The following is a 19,171-nucleotide window of genomic DNA, read 5'->3' on the forward strand; positions in this document are numbered from 1 at the left end:
ATATGGTAATTATTAGTAATTATATATTTATTCATCAGTCGTTCTTGATTGGTCCTTCAATCTGCCATGTCGAATTTATCAACAACATTGGGGGACCACTGTATACTTGTCATATTTTCACCCAAAGATCAACAAAGATGTTCATCTCAGTCAAGATTCATCTGGTTATGTATAGCCTAATTCATGGGAAAACATCTGCAAAGCTAGAGCTTTTCTTTAAAAAACGTCCCAACCAGGTCCTTTTTTTTAGTATACATATGTCAGTGTAATGTATTTCTACAGGAAAGCTGTATTTATAGCATCTTCTAGCAGACCACCTTTTTTTTTCTTTATTTTTTCCTCAACCTAAATGTAGGTTTGCTGACTTTGTAAGTTTAAAATGCATTTGCATTGCTTACATTTTCAGTAAAATTGTCCTGTACTGTTCCCATCCGCACCATCACTTCATCCACTTCAGGGATGACAGGATTTGGTGATATAAAGACGAATTTATGTACCTTTTTTCTGATTTGAATTTAAAAAATGCATCTAATTGTTTTGAAAGGATTAACACAACTGCTTTAAATGGTGTTTCCATTCCCCAAATCTCATGAGCAGAAGCAACAGAGGTATCATATAGCGGTGATATAAATAATGAGGCCATGTACACATAGGTTGTAGAAAGATGTTAGCTCACCATACACACACCAGATAGTAAAGATAAAAAGACAGTTACATAAAAGTGAAGTAACTTTTCATATCTTGTACTAAGGGGGTAAAGCAAAGATTAACCCATCTGTGATCTGAGGCACAGGTCAAATTTAGCAGCATCCTCTTATGTCCTACCTGAATAATTTTAATATATGTCTTGGGATTCCTTAGGACATTTAATACTGTTTTAATATAAAAAAAAAAACTTCTGATTTTAGGATACTGTAGCTTCCTGCAGTGCAAGTTATTTGCATCCCTACTTGCACCTTAAAGGGCCTTAAAAAAAGAAAAGCCACCTTCCCTTTCCCAAATAATTCAAAAAGTGTGTGTGTGTGTCTCTCTCCAGTGAGACACCTGAAGCCAGGGACACTGGAAGTGCTTTTTACTTTCTGTCTTTGTAACGAAGATTATCAGGGCAAAAAAGGACACAGACGGCAATAAAAATCTAACAGAAGGTCTTCTCTTTACCCACTTTATCCAGAACTTAAATATTGCCCTTTACATACATTTTAATAAAGCTAAAATCAGTTTGCTAGGGCCACCAGAACAAATCCCACCAGTATATTGGCACATATACCAAGTAACATTCTTTTACAGGGTTAGACGAATAAAAGATTTTTAAAGCCTTCCTAGCCTCTGTTGTGTTCTCAGGGTCATGGTATCTGGGAACAAGACCTTATTTTTTCACCTATAGGGCTACAAATCAAAGTTCCCCTTTTATAATGCTTCTAAAAATGTATAATTCAGGTAATGAACTATTTTGATACTGACACTAATGCATAGGAATAAAATGATCCTTCTTTACTTCTGTAAACATGATGTATGCTTTTGGTAAATATTTGTGTCCTCTTGGATTTTTACCTGATTAATGATAGAATTCAGAATTAAACCATTGATACTGTCAACTAAAACATTTTTTTGCCTTTTATAGATAAATTATTTTATATCTACACTTCTGGAACAACTGGACTCCCCAAAGCTGCAATAGTAGTGCATAGCAGGTAAAGATATGTTTTTTATCACTTCGCTCAGCCATTAAGGCCTAAAGTCCAAACAGTAACATGCCTTTGTTTTCAGATATTTCCGCATGGCTGCCTTGGTGCATTATGGGTTTGGTATGCAATCTGATGATGTGATTTATGACTGCCTACCCCTCTACCACTCTGCAGGTAACCTTCCCATGTGACCATGCCTTTCAGGCTGTTAGTTGTGCCTTCATTTTGATTATTATTCTTAAGGATGTATACAAGCCCACCATGTGTGGTTACATAGCAGAATGCCTGTTTTTTCAGTTTCATTCTTGGTATATGGATATTCTAGAGAATAGAATGAGATCCCAAGAAGTGTTCCAATTTTATATTCTAAGTTAGTAACTGTTGCCAAGTCTTATGTGTAGAAAACATATAAATTCAAGAAGAACAGAATGGCTCTTTATGGCAACAAAAGTAGTATAGAAATCATTAAATTTTAACACCGTAAATTTTTCAGTCCATTCATAGCTCACTTTGTTATTTATAAGCACATATTATTATCTCAGTTAATTGCATAAACATAGGTAAGTCTCTTCCTGACATATTTCGCTGTTTGGCTTCCTCAGGGGATTCAGAAAGACTTATACTGAATAACGGAGCATAAAAAAGAAAATATTTACAATCTAATTTGCATACATTTATATCGTTCACAAATCAAAAACATCTACTATAGTATAACAGTATGTTTAAAATTATTAAACAAGTAATCAATGAAAAAAATAGTTAAACAGTTGTAAAATCTCTTTCCATATCTGCATAAGGTATGTAGGGATCAGTACATGTATATAATAGATAAAAGATAATAATTCACTTTAAATAGTATTGATTAATGAAATGGTAGCTAAAAGGATGAAAATATTCATTCAGATTGGTGCACAGGATATAGCAGAAAATATGTAGTGTGCTATAGTAGTCAATGGTATAGTCCTAGTGACCTTGATTTGAATAAAGGTACATGAAAGAGTGTATCTAAATGGGATAGAAGTCAATACAATATGGAGAATATTAATATCATATAGAGACTTAGAAAGGTATTGTAAGTTTTCAAAATAAATAAACAGGAATAGTTTGTGGATAAAAGTAAATACTCACTTTTACTTCCATAGGTAAAGATAGAGAAAAGAGGGGAGGGGGTTTAAGGGAAGAAAAGGGTTGATTCAAGGAGGGATACCAATTTGATTTCTGTCACGGATGGTGTTTAATTTCTTTTAGACCTAAGAAGTAATTTAAAAAGGGTTTGTAAAAAAAAGTTGTGTAAATATTTACAATAATGGTAAAGGTATTCTTTTTAGGGTATATCATATAGGAACTTACTGTTGTAGTTATCAGAAATAGGATCTCCTGCAGGAGCTGTTCTGCATGTCTCCTGCTTGTTATGGCACTTGCCAGGGTCTTGACAGCTGTGTTGCACATGTGCGGGTGTTGCACATGCGCAGTAGTTAATATGAAGTCTATAGCCGCCCTATCTCGGCTCATAGCCAATAGTTGTATTAAGGGGGTACTGAACTGAATGGGAGGACGGGGAAGGGTATGAATCCTGCCCCGCTCCTCCCATAGGCGGTGAATCGGGCAATAGAGCTTCTTCCTCCAACACACTCCAGCCAGTATAACATCACATACACTCTCTCAACATTCTCATATAATTCATCATACTAAAGTACTCCCTTATGTCCACTTTCAGCTTATATTCCCACCATTCATAACATATCTTACAGTCTTCCCCCCCCCTTAGTACCACCCTTCACAAACATTCAATTCTCTCTCTCTCTCACCTGCCTAGTGATGAGGAACACGCGCACATGCGCCACATCATGACGCTGGCAAAGTACCATAAAAAGAGGGAGACCTGCGGGACAGCCCCTGCAGGAGATCCTATCTTTGATAACCACAAACGTAAGTTCCTACGATAGGGAAGACTGGAAACCGGGGACTCCCCAATGTCCATATTGTTGGCAATCCATTGTTTCTACAGAACATAACTAATACAAAACATTCCAATTTCTCAGCCCAAAAGGCGATTTCATGCTACTGCGCTCCAAGAAAAACACCAGGTCCCAGAGTCCTTCCACCTGCTGCAAATTGCCAACTTTATAAGTACTAAACTAAGACACTCAACCCCAGGGTGCTCCCTATCTCCCTTCAAATGAATTTGTGCTCAAAATCCTTTAGCAAAAGGAATGGTTTCACTCCTCTATCATTTATTAGTGATGGCTTATATCTCAGCGTCACTACCCTATGTGCCACGTTAGAAGGGGGGGCTGAATCTGGCTGTGTCCCTGGGGCAGGAGGAGTGGGAACAGATATGAGATACCACGGCACACTGCAGCATCAATGCATTCGCTGTAGAAGTGAATTATAAGCTATTGTTGAGATGGTACATGGTCCTGATGATACTGGCGAAAATAAAACCTGACCAGTCATAGGTGTTTCCGTGGCAGCGACTCGCCGGTCACCCTGTACCATATTTGCTGGGGGTGTCCCAAGCTGTGAAGATTCTGGACGCCGGTATACCAAATAGCTTTTACTGTGACTAGAAGGGCCTTCCCCAAACACCCTGCGGAAGCCCTCCTTAATTTACAACCTGCAATGAGTACCTCAACACAGTTTCGTTTGCTGACGCACTTATTCACAGCTGCTAAAATGGCAATAGCGAGAAACTGGTGATCCGCCACCCCTATTATAGCGCAAATCAAACATAAGATGTCATGGTTTTTGGTGAATTAAAAACTGAGGGCTATTCTCACTGACACTGTTCCATGTTTCCAGAGAGTATGGTCACCTTGGATCAAATATATGCCGGTGGGCTGGGATCCTACATCCCTGACGCTTTAAGGAAGTTATATTGACTATGCCATTTATAGGTTACAAGGCATATAGTTTTTATGATATGGGTTGACCCGCTTAATTTCCCTTCCCCTAAATGTACCCTCTTATGGACTTTCTCCATTCCCTCCACTTCTTAAATCTCTTTTCCTCCTTTTTTTTCAGTTTTGTACATTCCACTGACGGGCAATTTTCATTTAGTGCAACTGTTGGAGCCGTATTTGCCCTACCTCATTTGACTGGTACACTTTTTGTTTTTGTTGAATCACCATTTTGGAATGTACTGTATTGTTCCTGTTACTTTCTTTGTAAACTTAATAAAAAATGTATTAAAAAAAAAAAAGTAACTTCCTGTATGATATATCCCTAAATAATACCTTTAACATTATAGTAAATATTTACCCAACTTTTTAAAAAACTGTTTTCCCTTTTTACATTACTTATTAGGTCTAAAATGAATTAAACACCATCCTTGACAGAAATCAAATTGGTATCCCTCCTTGAATCAACCATTTTACTCCCTCCCCTCCTCCCTTTCTTTGCCTATGGAAGTAAAAGTATTTGCTTTTATCCACAAACTAATATTGTTTATTTATAACTTACAATACCATTTATATACACATATATATTTATATTCCTGGACCCAACAATACTTGGGATCTTTCCCTATTACTACCAAGTCTTGCACCTAGGAAATACCAATTATTTAGCCTCGGCAGCTTTAAACATCTTTTCTCCTCACGAACACTTTAGAAGTAAGTGTCCATATGGCAGTGATGGTGAACCTTTTAGAGACCGAGTTCCCAAACTGCAACCTAAAACCCACTTGTTTATCGCAAAGTGCCAACACGGCAATTTACCTGAATACTGAGGTTTTAGTTTAGGAAAAACAACCTATACATTAACATCTATTATTTCCCTTTACCTAAAATAGCTAATACTAAAGAAACTAATAATCCCTAAATCAACAATCTACGGCAGTGATTCTCAGCTTAGGTACCTTTTGAATTTGCTGACCACCAGCGCAGGGGGGCAATGTTCACTGACCACCAGCTTTTGGCCTGCTCTGAAAAAGGCATCTTAGTGCATTTCCTACATTTGGTTCACCTCCACTGTACATGTGTTGGACCTGCTTTTTAGGGAATCTGCATTAGTAAGATGAAGTGGAGGTGAAGCACACATTTCCCATACACAAGAGGCGTGCAAACTTCTATCATCCAAACAAGCTCTTATTTTCCCATTAGCTGGAGCCCAGGTTGGTTCCTATGGACAGCAGCCACTACAAAGTTCCCCCTGACAATCCCAGTACAATGAGTGCCTTGTCTGTCCTGTCCTCCGATATAGGACACACATAGGCCATGGAGAGCTGAACCCTGCACACCAACCTATCCCAGCACACCGAGCATTACACGGGTCATGTGATGTCAGGTAAATGTAACCTGCCGCTATGCAATGACATTGTAACCTTTCATGTTTTGGACGCACAGAACAGATGTCAATAAGTGTGGATGTCATTCATGCAATGTACAGCAATCGCTCCCTATAACAGAACCAATCCATAAACCAACACCAGCAATGGGCACCAACCTGATAAGACTGATAACCTCAGTTATAGGAGCATAGGAAGAACCAGCTGGATCAGGCCAATGGCCTATCTAGGCCAGCCCCTGTATCTCACAGTGGCCCACATCTATAATAAAAAGGTAGGACATACCCATCAGGGCTAGTAACCCGTGATTAACTTTTTCTCCAGAAATGTGTCCAATCTCCTCTTAAAGGCATCTAGGCTAGATGCCATAACAACAGTGCAGATTTACCACCTTAATTTATTTCAGTAAGACATTGTCATTAACCCCCCTAGCGGTAATCCCCAGTGTGACTCGGGGTAGATTTAAGCTAAGAAAAACCCCACTTGCCTTCCTTCGTTGTCGTCCTTCTGGTCCCTGCAGGTCCTGGGGACACGTCTTCTCCATCCAATCTCAAGTCGCGAAGTGAAGAGCCGAGATCTACGGAGTTTCCCATGACGTCGGTGCTGGTTCATGCGGGTGGAGTGGCGGGAAATTCAAGTCATTTTGTATTGGATTCAATACAAAATAGCTGTATTGCATCCAATACAAAGAAATCTTCATATAATATAATATATTTATATATATTTTATATATGCTACTGTACCATTATATTACATTTTTAACAGAAGTTTATTATTAAATTTATTAACTATTGGACATATTTTGGGGAGTTATGCCTAAGAATTATAGCCTACAATGTAAAATACATTTCCATGCAAAAAAAATTTGTATTGCTTTTTGCATGGAAATTTGGGCAGAATTAGACCGCTAGGGGGGGTTAAGACAAAAAATGATTAACAGTAGGGTGCAGTCAGCAAAAATATTAATAATGTTAATAATAAATATTATTTATATCTCCCATTACAGGAATGCAGGGAGTTTTACTAAACGCATGCCAATTGCATAGCAATGCATTGCATTTTTTTTTAAAGCACTGGACAGCAACACACAATTACAGGGTTCCCATTCCATTCAACAGACACTTACCTTCTACCACAAGCTTTGTATTCACCCAGTTCTCACTGGGTAGAGCAGACTGGTACTCTTGTCTCTGGGCATACTGTATTTCCTTAAACTAGGACAGGGCAAAACAAGATCCCCCCTCATGTCTGACTACCCCTCCCTCTCCCCTCTGTACTTTCACCCCTTCAATACTGGATGAAGACAGATCAGCTTCAATACACAGGAGTTGCCTCTCCTCCCCACAGCCTGGTATTCTGAATGTTAACTGATGACTCCAGAGAAGGGAAATTCAGCAGACAGCAGGGTTGACAGAGTAACAATAGCACAGCCAATGGGAGGCCAGTGAGATGGGGAGCATGTGCCCACAGAGAGGCCTCTGAGTGCCCCCTCTGGCACACGTGCCATATGTTCGCCACCACGGCTATATGGTAATAATATTCTCCATATTCTAATATATTCTGTCCCATTGATTTAGATACACTCTTTCATATGCCTTTATTCCTATAAAGGTTACCAGGACTATACTATTGACAACAATAGCAATCTACATACTTTCTGCTATATCCTGTGCACCGATCTGGATGAATATTTTCCTCCTTTCAGCTACCATTTCATCAATCAATACTTGGTCCATTTAAAGTGAGTTATTATCTTTTATCTATTTTTTACATGTACTGATCACTACATACCTACTCTATTAATTAATTAGTTAACTAATACTACTCAATCCTTGAGTACTGGAAGCCAAGGCTGCCTGATTATGTTCTACTATGAAGTGGGTCCTTGACAGCATGGGTTTACAAAAGTGAGTTGAAGAAATGTTTAAATAGATATAATTTTTTTTGTTTTTATCAGGGAACATTGTTGGACTGGGTCAGTGTATAGTCCTTGGACTGACAGTTGTTATCAAGAAGAAATTCTCAGCATCACGATTTTGGGATGACTGCATTAAATACAACTGCACTGTAAGAAAACTTTTTTAAACTATAGCACAGGCCAATAGAAATGGTCTGCTATATTTGTTTTTTTGTTATATGCTAAAGTGTTCTATTTTTATCCCTTCAGATTGTCCAGTATATTGGAGAGATTTGTAGGTATCTTCTGAACCAGCCAGTGCGAGATGCAGAAGCCCAGCACCATGTGCGCATGGCATTGGGCAATGGACTCCGTCCCGCCATTTGGAAAGAGTTTATGACACGGTTCAGGATCCCTCAGATTGCAGAGTTTTATGGAGCCACTGAGTGTAACTGCAGCTTGGGCAACTTTGACAACAATGTGAGTGTGTTATGTGTGTTGACATTTTGTTGTTGTGGCAATAGGATTCTATTAGCCAAGATTAAAATTGTTTACCTATAATGTTTTTTCTGTCCATTCCACATTTTCTCAGTTATATTTGACATCCTGCTTCATCTTTTCATGAACTGCTAGCTGTCATAGGTACTCTACACAGATACCTTTCAACGATGTACAGTGACTATTGCCTTTTGGCAGAATTAAACAGCTATCCTTAATAATTAAAAATAGGCTTCTAGAAGTGTTTTCTGTTATGTGCAAATATACCCAGTGTATTGTTATGCCAGACTTACCTGCTGAAGCAAATCTCCCCAGCAGTGCAATGTCATCACTCCCTTTGCTTTCACATTCATCCTGGTCTTCTCCCTGGTTTGGAGTCCTCAGGCTCATCATTGTCCAGGATGAGATACTGTAACTTCAGCACATGTACACATATAGAAATATTAGAATCTCTCTTTTCTCCTAAAAGAGACAGAAAAGAAATCTGACAGGTAGACAGATTTTGGGCAAGAGACATTTTGTCTTAAAGTATAATTTCAAGCACAGCACCAAAGGAATTCCTGCTCATATTATGTGATTAGTGAAGCTACTTAGTTCACTTTTATTAATTAATATGTAATGGTATGGTTGTGTTTTTAGGTGGGATCCTGTGGATTTAACAGTCGCATCCTGCCCTTTGTTTACCCGATTCGGCTAGTGAAGGTAAATGAAGACACAATGGAGCTAATCCGCAATCCTGATGGTCTCTGCATACCCTGCCAGCCAGGTAAGTTCAGTGTGATACAATGGGGTTCTTGTCTGTAACAATAAAGGAGACCTGCAGGCAAAACGATAAATATACAGTTTAATGAGTAAATTGTATTGTAAATACCAAATTAAATTGTATGTAAATACCAAATATGTGTAAATGTGTTCTGCTCACTCAACAACATATTTTATAGCCTGCTACATTTGTGATTTCAATTCAGTTATTACAAATATTTTTATTTGATAGTATTTTCCCTCTACTTGTGCCATCACAAGATTTTTTGCATTAAATAGCTTCAGTGCTATCATAACATAGTGTCATCACAGAAGGAATTTATAGCATGCTGCTATATTTACTATGGTGGTATGTTTGTAAGGATAGGATATTAAGTACAGGGATCTCTATCTGTATCTGAACTGACAGAAGGCTCTGGCATTATAGCTCTTAATCTGGAAATGCTCTTGTAGTGCTTGCAGGTTTAGAGTGAAGAATATAAGTGATCAGTGTGGGGCGATCAGAAAGCAATGTTTTGGAAGATCCATGAGAGTGACATCCATGTAGAGGTTGGAGAGAACTGCATGGGGATGCAACATCAGTGTGGAGGACAATAAAGCTTGGGTTGGTGAATGTGAAGACAGTATAGGGGATAAGAGAGCAGAGCTTTGGTTTGTGAAATCGGTGAAAGGGATAAAAGAGCAGTATTTGGGGAAGTGACATTGGTGTGGAGAGATAGTTCAGCAGTTTTTGGGGATGTGACATGCATACGTAAGAGGGATTTTAGAGAGCATTATTTGGGATTTACCATCAGTTTGTGGATTTAGAATGCAGAGTTTTGGGGATGTGATATAAGAGCAGTATTTGAGGATGTGAAAATAGTGTGGGTAACTAGTTTAGCAGTGATTGGGGATGTTATATAGGTGTAGGCAGTGTTCTCCCCAGAAATTTTCTCAGCTGGGTGGAAGGAAGCTGTAGTTGGGTTGTTTAAAAAATGGGCTGGGCTAGACACAGCAAATTTAGCTCTCCCCGTTATTTATGCCACAGGTATCCAGTAACCCCTATTATAATGTCAGTGTTCTACCTACCCCCTATATCTTGTTCCAACTTTCTAATGCCTGGCTTGTTAAAATGTCTAATTTTTTCTTTTAGTGGGGGGGGCGGGGCGGGAGTGTCTGGAAGCGGATGGTTGCTTTTGCTTGAGGGTCCACAGCTCTAAGTCATAGTAAACCACATACTTATTGCAGCACAAATGTCCATAGTTAATATATGGAACCACTCTTTTTCAACAAAATTGTCAGAACTACTACAGAAAATTCATTCAATTTATCATTATGAACAAATGTTGGCATATAGCAGATTTGCTTATAATAAATTCTATGACAACTGGAAAAATTGGGAGAAGTACTTATCACCACTAAGTGATTTATATGTTAATCTTGCTGATATTAGTGATTCATCACTTGTAAATTGATATTGAAGTTTGATAGTTATGCCATTGTATTTTCCTTTGTTTTTGTCCTACATTCAAAACTTCAAATGCAATTTGTATCAAAGTATGCACATTTTCCATTTCTTTTTTCAAAAATTTGTGTGCGGTGTATTTTTCAACTCCCTAATGTTTAATGGTGGTGTAACAAGCTAGGCGTAGTTCACATTAGCAGTAAAAAAGTGACTGAGTGACTACTTGGCAACTGCTAGACACCTGAGTTTGGTAACAGATGGTGACTGCTGGGCTTTTTCAAGCCTAGCAGTTTTTCGAGCATCAGTGGTTTCTGGTGAGAGGAAAGTGAGGGGTAAACGCAGCAAATGCAACCTTACTGCCAATGTGAATTCAGCCTAACTTCAGATGTCCCTAAATGAAATTAAATAAAATGATAAATTTATCCACCCGCAGTGTGATAGCTGTGTGTGTGTGTAATGTCTGCTTGTCATATTCTTCAGCATTACAATTCACCGTGTTCAGTCTTTCAGATCTCCTAAATTGTTGGTTGTAATTACTTGAGAATTTTAGGGTACACAGGGAAATCTCATAGCTAATAACCAAAATTTCTTTAAAGATTTTCAAGATATGGGGATCACCAGTTTAAAAACTTGTGGAAATTGACCATTTGGGTTGCTGTTTTATAAGAAGCAGAGTGCACCTAACAGCCCAAAATGTAAAATGCAAATTAAGAACCACTGGGACCACTTACATAGCAAGGAGCTTTGGGGTGGGGCCCCTAAATGTTTTACCAACCTTTCACAAAACTATAATTTTAATACTAATGCTAACCTTTCTGCTTCTGTTTTTTGAACCCCAATTTATCTGAAGAGGGGAGGAGCAGAAAACTGAAAATGTAGGTGCAAGTGGGGAACAGCTGTATAAACTCACCTAAAATATAAAAAACCTCTGCCCATCAAACTGTCTGCTTCCCTACCTTGAACCCTAATTTCTCTAAGACAGAGAGGTGCAGGTAAACAAACATTTAGGTGCAAGTGGGGACACTTGTGGCTAACACCCCCTAAATTTTTATCACCATGGCATCATTACAACATAAAAAAAACCTCTGCCCACATGCCTTACACATTACTGTACCCCACCAGTACCTGAACCCTGATTTCGTTTAGATGGTTATTTATGAGGTATAATAGTAATTTATGTTCTAATAATGCCATAGTGAATAAATTTTGGGGGTGTTAGCCCCAGACAATCCCCACACATTTTCAGTTTCCAACACCTCCCTATTCCAGAGAAATTGGGGTTCAGCTATTAGAAGTGCGCAGTAATGTGTAACAGGGCAGTGTGTTTGCCATAGTATTTCAATTTTAGTTGGGGGGGGGTTAGCCAAAGGTGTCCTCCCACTACATTTTAGGTTTTGTACACCCCACCCTTCTAGGGAAATTGGGATTCAAAGAGAAGCAAAAAGTAACATATGACAGTTTTTAGATTTGTCACATGTAGGTATCAATTTTAGCCACTCCCCCCCCCCATCCCAATGGTTCTTTCTATGTAAGTGACCTCAGGGGTCCCTAGTTTGCATTTTCAATTAAAGACTCCTAGGCACAGTTGCTTTTGAAACAGCAACCCCAATGCTGTATTTTCACAAGTTTCTACAATTGTGATCCCCATATCTTGAAAGTTTTAAAAGCTGGGGTGCTTAATTTTTTTACTGTTAACTATAAGTGTTCCCTGTGCACCCTGAAAATTTCAATTTATTACAAAATTTGGTTTAGGAGATATGAAGGTTTATACACAGAGAGTTGTAAGACTGCAGAATATACCATGCAGTTACACACGTGTTTTTTTTTTTTTTTTCAAAAGAAGACTCTACACAACTATCCCCATTTCATCCTAACTGTGCTTTTCTCTTCCCGCCCGTACCTATCAGCAGCTGGATTAGAGTTGCGGATGAGAGCCGGGCGGAGGGAGCACGGCAGCTGGGCGGCCCGCCCACCAAAGGGGGGCTGGGTAGAGAACTTTGAGTGTAGGGAATAACTGAGCACTGTCTTGTGATGTGACCTCAATGTGAAGGATCAGAAAACAGTGGTTGTATATATGACAGCAGTGTGTGGAGATGGAACTTGTTTGGACTGTTTTAGGGGGATGTGCCATTAGTGTTTACTAGTTGGTAACTGGAGTTCAGTGTATAGGGATGTAATATTAGTATGCATAATAAGAAAGCAGTGTCTGGGGATGTGACCTTAATTTTGTTAATATGTTATAAATCAGAGAGCAGTGTTTTGAAGATGAGATTTGTGTGGGAAACTGGTTCAGCATTGTGAATGAGTTTATAGAGCAGTATGTGGGGATGTGACATAGATGCAAGGAGATGATTCAGCATTGTGTATTGGTTTGGAAAGTTCAATAGAATGGGTTTTTTAAGGGACAATTTGTGGAAAAGTGTGTTCATAAAGCATGTATTCCCTTAAGCGGGAAGTTTGACAACCTTGAAATATGGTATATATACACAAATACAATCGACAGGCAGGGCAAAAGCTATTTTGTATTAAACATAATTTTTACATATTGTAGGTCAAACAATATTTGCTTGCGTAGACAGTGTTACTTGGTACTACCTTATTCCTTAAAGCTAAGTACCTGTTTTGCTGGACAGGGATCACCTACTTGGTAGTTGTCATTTTTCATCAATAACATGTAGCATTGAGCAAACTGATATGTGCAAAGAACATGAGTTGTAGCATTGAGCAAACTGATATGTGCAAAGAACATGAGTTGTAGGAGTGTTCATACGTAGCCTTATACCCGTCGCGTTTTGCCCGGCTTGAGCTTCCTCAGGGGTGGTACGCTTAACGATGTTGAGTACACACGCTTGTAATTTGTAAATTTGCAAGGTAAACACATTCGCCAGCATTTTCCCCGTCTTGTTACCAAATCTATGAAATTTTAACTGCCACATGTTTTCATTTATATTGTTCGAACTTGTCTAACCACCCATCAAAATCTTTTTTTGCCTCATTCCATTTATTTTTAGCCGATATTGAGAGGTTGGCATTTAGTTCTTGTTGTGCTGTTCTCAAAACTTTTAAAGTCTGGAAATAATTATCTTGTTTTTTTTACGTTTAGCCATGAAAGCCAATATTGTCCCCCTAAGATAAGCATTTCCCGCTTCCCAGTACAGTATGGGATCATTTTGATACCCTTTATTGTGAGTTTTCTGTCCAGGCTGGATGTACTACCATCCACATTTCTGGGTCTTGGTGCAAGTGGGATGGGAATCTCCAAATACATGCTTCACCCCTTGGGAGATTATTTAACACACTTAACAATATTGGGGCATGATCTGAGGTTACCAAAGTCCCTATCTATGGGGAATCGACCATAGAACTCAATTGGGTAACGTTCCCTCCATACATCGTGAAGATGCATTGATTCTACAAAATCAGTTAAGTGGGTCGTCACTTTTTTTGGTGGGTGCATAAAGTTGGATTCAATAAAAATTCACCCTCTCCTGATTTCCTGTCTTCTGAATGATTCATGACCGTATTGAAATCTCCCCTAATATCTGATAAATATTATCATCCTGCGACATGTATCTAGTCAAGGTTTGGAAAAAATTGACAGTTGGGGAATTTGGATTTAAGCAACCTTCCCTCCAGATCCGCAGTATAGACCACTGTCTTACTTCATTACCCATTAATCATTACCCCAGCTTTTCTAGTAACGGCTGGTGACCCATATACTTCTCCCACCCACATTTTTGGCATCCTAAAGAAATCTGATGTATCTAAATGGGTTTCTTGTAACAGTGCTATATCAGTTTTCAGTCTCTTTAACTGTCTCAATACAGCCATTCTTTTGTGGGGTGATCTTAGGCCCTTAATATTCTAAGAAACAGTTTTTATTGACATTGTACATCCATAATTGGCTCCAATCTCCTGTCCCACTGACAGCTTTCTAAACACATTACTGTATCGGCTCTAATAATAATAGGCGAGTTATTGAAGGTCCTCATATTAATCAGGGTCTGTGTTCTTCCCATCACTTTAGGGATTAAAAACTCATTCGGTTTCATTTCCGTTTTTGGTTTGTAACTCCAGGAACAGGTATTACCACTTGTTCGCCTACACTGCACTAACACATAATGGGTATGCACATAAGACATATAAAACAATTTTTAACAGGTTGATCAGATTCCAGCTTTACTACGGTAATTTTGAAGTGGTAGAATGTAGCTTATCCTCCAGTGATGAGATGTGGGATTTTGTAGTAATTCTGGATGACTGTGCCTTTCACTCCTGCCTTAATGATTGTATTCCCTTCCCAATTGCTTCATCAATTGTCTTGCAATGTAGGGGTTAATATATCCGCCACTGCATCTGCTAATTTTGAGCAGTCCAGTCCTGCAGTACAGGTCTCCTCATCTGAGGGAAGGGGAGATTGCCTACCCGCTTGTGAGTATTTAATTCCAGACGTCATCTTGGATTCTGTCAGCTGTTTCTGTTGGGGTACAGGAAAGTCTCTGCTACTCCTGGCTTCCCATGAGGTGCCAGAACCAGATGTTCAAGGTCCACTTTTAATATCTAAAGTATTAAAAATTACTTTTGTATTTCAGTTAGCAACAACATAGACAAAAATTATGAATGTTTCATAATTGCTGGTATTGTCAATGGATGTATCAAAAGTTGACAGTGTTTTATAAGATGTCTTTCTACTGTGATTGACTGAAAATTAGACTTTACCAACATATCCATCTTTCTCTTGCATAGGAGAGCCTGGTCAGCTGGTTGGTCGTATCATTCAGTCAGACCCGCTGCGACGATTTGACGGCTATGTGAATGAGTCTGCAACTAACAAGAAAATAGCAAAAAATGTCTTCAAACAGGGTGACATGGCATATCTTTCCGGTAAGATTTAGTGTGGAATCTGAGAAGATAAAACATTGTCAGTGAGCCACCACAAGGCATATACATGTATGTCTGGGAAAATAAAATATTTCAGTACATCTATGTATTATATGTATATTTCATAATGTTTTGACTTCTCAAAATTCTCCAAATGTACTAAAATACTATTCAGTCCGCCAAATTCAGTGAGTTGACAATACTCTGGTACTCTATTGAAATTCTAGTAATCCTAGTCCTGTTCTGCTAGTTTGCTGCCCCCTCCCCACCTTTTTTTTTTTGTTTTGTTATATAGATGAGGAAGATGGTGGTGTTCTCCAATCTACTATAGGAGGACTCAGGCAGGGCTGACAATGTTGGTAAGGATTTCAGTGCAACATCAACCCCATTGTCAGCTTAAACAGAAAGTTAAGAGCTCACCTAATTTCTGACCATCTCTAGGTATTTTCTGTACTTGCAGCAGTTCCAAAACGTGAAAATAGGCACGTGCTGTAGAGATTTGCTGAACATGTTTTTACAGTCATACACTTTAATGTTCTCTTTTTATTTATTTGTTTAAAAGGAAAATTAAGTTTTTGATTGTTTTCAAAGGTTAAATTTGCTTATAATTCTGCTAATGCAATTAAATGGAACTCCAGATATTTCTCAGAGCTAGTACTCAAACATTTTAACCCAGGTTTGTCTTCTCTGACATAGGTGATGTTCTGGTCATGGATGAATACGGTTACATGTATTTCCGGGATCGAGCGGGAGATACATTCCGGTGGAAAGGAGAGAATGTGTCAACCACAGAGGTGGAAGGAATACTCAGCAGACTCCTTGGGCAAGCTGATGTTGTTGTCTATGGAGTAGGGGTGCCAGGTAAGACTGAGGTGATCTTCTGCTAGCATGGCCTACCTACATTTAACCCTTTTGTTTTTACAAAATAAAATCTGTATACAATGCCTTTCCTATTCTAATATTTATTGAACTCCTTGCTTTTTCTAGGAACAGAAGGGAGAGCTGGAATGGCAGCTGTTGCTGACCCTGATCATAAATGTGACTTACAAAAGTTTGTTCAGGACCTTAAAAAGTCTCTGCCTGGATATGCACACCCTGTGTTTCTCAGACTGTTGCCAGAGGTGAACAAAACTGGTATGAAGGAAAGACTTCTGTGAGACTTGCCTCAAAGTTAGCTTATCTGAAAAGGTTTAAATTTAAGTCCCTAACTGCATAATATTATCACTTACCCTGCATGTTATAGCCTAACTGCAGCCGCCCCAATGTTTTGATTGTGGATTTATTAATTTCTTCTCTGCTTCTAGCTGTAAAACTGGGTTGCCCCCGATGGTCAAAGGTCTCTAGTAACATTTGGGTACCACTCACCATGATTCCCAGTCTTGTTATCGCTAACAACCAATTATTGTTTTCAATTGTACCTTGGAGGTTTGTTGGTGAAGATTAATACCTTTATCCTGGAATTTAGTACTGTAATTTACAAAAAAATTACTGGTTACAAAATATTGTCCAATTGTTAGTCTTTCATTATTAAAAAAAGTGTGTTAATAATCAAACTAGTGTAATAGTGCCTTTATATTGCTTTACTTAGAAAACTGTTTGAAATTGTTTTGAGTAGGCCAATTAGCCATACTTTATGTCAAATATAAATGCTCAACACATGCTTAAGCTTCTAAAATTGGTTTGGGCATTGAGTCTAGAATGAATGGCCTTTGATCATAATGATCATAAAGAGTTAAATGTTCCTCATGCTTCTTAGCTAGAGGGGGCTTATTGTGTAGATACACCAACCTAACTTTTCTCTCTGCTTTTATCCAAACAGGGACTTACAAATTCCAAAAGACTGAGATGAGGAAAGAAAGCTTTGACCCGAATGTGGTAAAAGATTCCTTGTACGTTTTAGATTCAATACAAGGCAAATACATCCCATTGGACCATGAGGTGTATCAAAGGATCCAGTCTGGAAAGTTCAAGCTGTAGTCTCCCCCCTCTGTGCTGGGTACTTTGACTTCATCAATGAAGCTTTGAATCGCACACCAAAGTATTACAGCTGGAATACAAACTGGGATAACAAATGTGGCTTGTCAGGGAAATTAGGTTTGTGCCCTACTGTTTAAAAGGGACATTTTTAAATTTGTTTTTCTAATTTATTTTTTAATCCACCAGGAGAGAGTGAAATTTTTTTAGTTCTCACAAAACTTGTTTCATCATGTCATCTCTTTGAAAACACTTCAATGTTTTGACGTGGATGAGACCAGTTCTACTTTCTATTCATATGGGCAATCACAACTAGGAAACCACTTTCATGATTGTGACCTAAAGAGGGAACTGAGCCATGCCATACTGATTCCATCCTGAAAATCACAAAAGGGTATCAATATGTAGCACGTTTTAAATATCATATATCACTTGTTCAGCTTTCCCTAAAGCTTAAAATGTAAACATTAATGAACCAAGAGGACCTAAAGTACGTCAGCTATACTGTGTTCCATGTGCTGCCTTCTACAGTGCTAAAACTGTGCTTCATCTGTTAATTGTGTCTTTCGGTGCTGATCCCAGGGAGTGCCAAATGGCAGGTGAAAAAGACAGCAAACCATCAAATCAATGGCAATATGTTTGTTATTAACTGATGGGAAAGGAGAGCTCTGTGTTTGAGTACTGTATGCTATTTGTTTTTGCTAGCTTTTGTTTGGTCATCTTTATTATCAATCCAAATGTCATGCTATTGCTTCAACTATTGGCAATAACACACAGTAACTCAAATATGGTGTCAATCTGTGGCCTATAGCAGAGAATCCTGTGAGGAGCAGGAAAGGACTTTATGCACATATCATTGGCTAATATGTATAGTCTACATAACAGGACAGATATGAAGAATAGCTGTGGTGTGATACAAATTACAGATAGACATTTCCTGATGCTGTTGTGCTATATGTTAGGAGTTTCTGCAAGGATGGCGTGGTAAGAGTACAAGTGGTCAGAACCTGTTGGACCTGACATTGCTTCAGATGAGTTTGACTGACAACATTTCACAAAAAGCCTTGTCAAGTGGCTAAATACTTTGTTGAAATGAATATATATTGGAATTTGTAGTTCAGCAACATTTGCAATTCAAAAAAATGCCAACCTACAGCCGGTAAGATGACTTTTTTTTATTTAAGCTCTATATCTGTCACCCCCTGCCCGCTGATTGTATGTAAAGGTGCCAATTCATTGTCCACTGAGCAGGCCTAAGGTAGAGCGTAGACACCAGAAGCAGCAAAGCTAAACCAGAAAATCATGATTAGGTTAAAGGTTTATAAAGGCAGTAAAAAAAAAAAAAAAAAAAGTTCACATGTATTTTAAGTGTGTATTTAGTTTCCTGTTTGGAGCCCCACTTTAACTGTCTTAAAATGTGTCCCTACATTGCTGTCAAGTGGCATTATGTTCTGAGCAGAAACCAAGCTGTAGATTAGACTGTTCTTAATTAAAGGGTATTCTAGTGAAGACTGTTGTTTTTACTATATTTTTATAATTTAAAAAAATTGCACTATATGCATCAAAATTGCGCAAAATAACATTTCCAAAAATGAAGCAAACATTTTGAAAGTATATCACCTTAAAGCATTAGAGCAGTGGCCAACAACCTTTTGGACGTCACGGACCACTAAATTTACGAACTTCCCCCAGAGTGATGTCATGATGCCAGAATCTGTCCATTCTCCCATCACAGGCTCAGG

The 19,171-nt window shown here is 38.5% G+C and overlaps 1 protein-coding gene across 1 annotated transcript in view; it reads left to right on the plus strand.

Moving 5' to 3' along the window:
- The window catches only part of SLC27A4 (solute carrier family 27 member 4), a 56,027-nt gene extending 37,089 nt beyond the window's left edge, over positions 1–18,938 (plus strand). The window contains exons 5-13 of the mRNA XM_072431461.1: positions 1,622–1,691; positions 1,768–1,859; positions 7,931–8,040; positions 8,141–8,350; positions 9,008–9,134; positions 15,321–15,458; positions 16,152–16,316; positions 16,443–16,589; positions 17,275–18,938. Of these exons, the coding sequence (XP_072287562.1) occupies positions 1,622–1,691; positions 1,768–1,859; positions 7,931–8,040; positions 8,141–8,350; positions 9,008–9,134; positions 15,321–15,458; positions 16,152–16,316; positions 16,443–16,589; positions 17,275–17,432 (1,217 nt within the window). The 3' untranslated portion in view covers positions 17,433–18,938. The remainder of the gene's footprint in view (positions 1–1,621; positions 1,692–1,767; positions 1,860–7,930; positions 8,041–8,140; positions 8,351–9,007; positions 9,135–15,320; positions 15,459–16,151; positions 16,317–16,442; positions 16,590–17,274) is intronic.
- Positions 18,939–19,171: the final 233 nt, after the last annotated feature.

Source organism: Pyxicephalus adspersus, chromosome Z (genome assembly GCF_032062135.1).
Source record: "Pyxicephalus adspersus chromosome Z, UCB_Pads_2.0, whole genome shotgun sequence".
In the NCBI taxonomy this organism is placed as follows: Eukaryota; Metazoa; Chordata; class Amphibia; order Anura; family Pyxicephalidae; genus Pyxicephalus; species Pyxicephalus adspersus.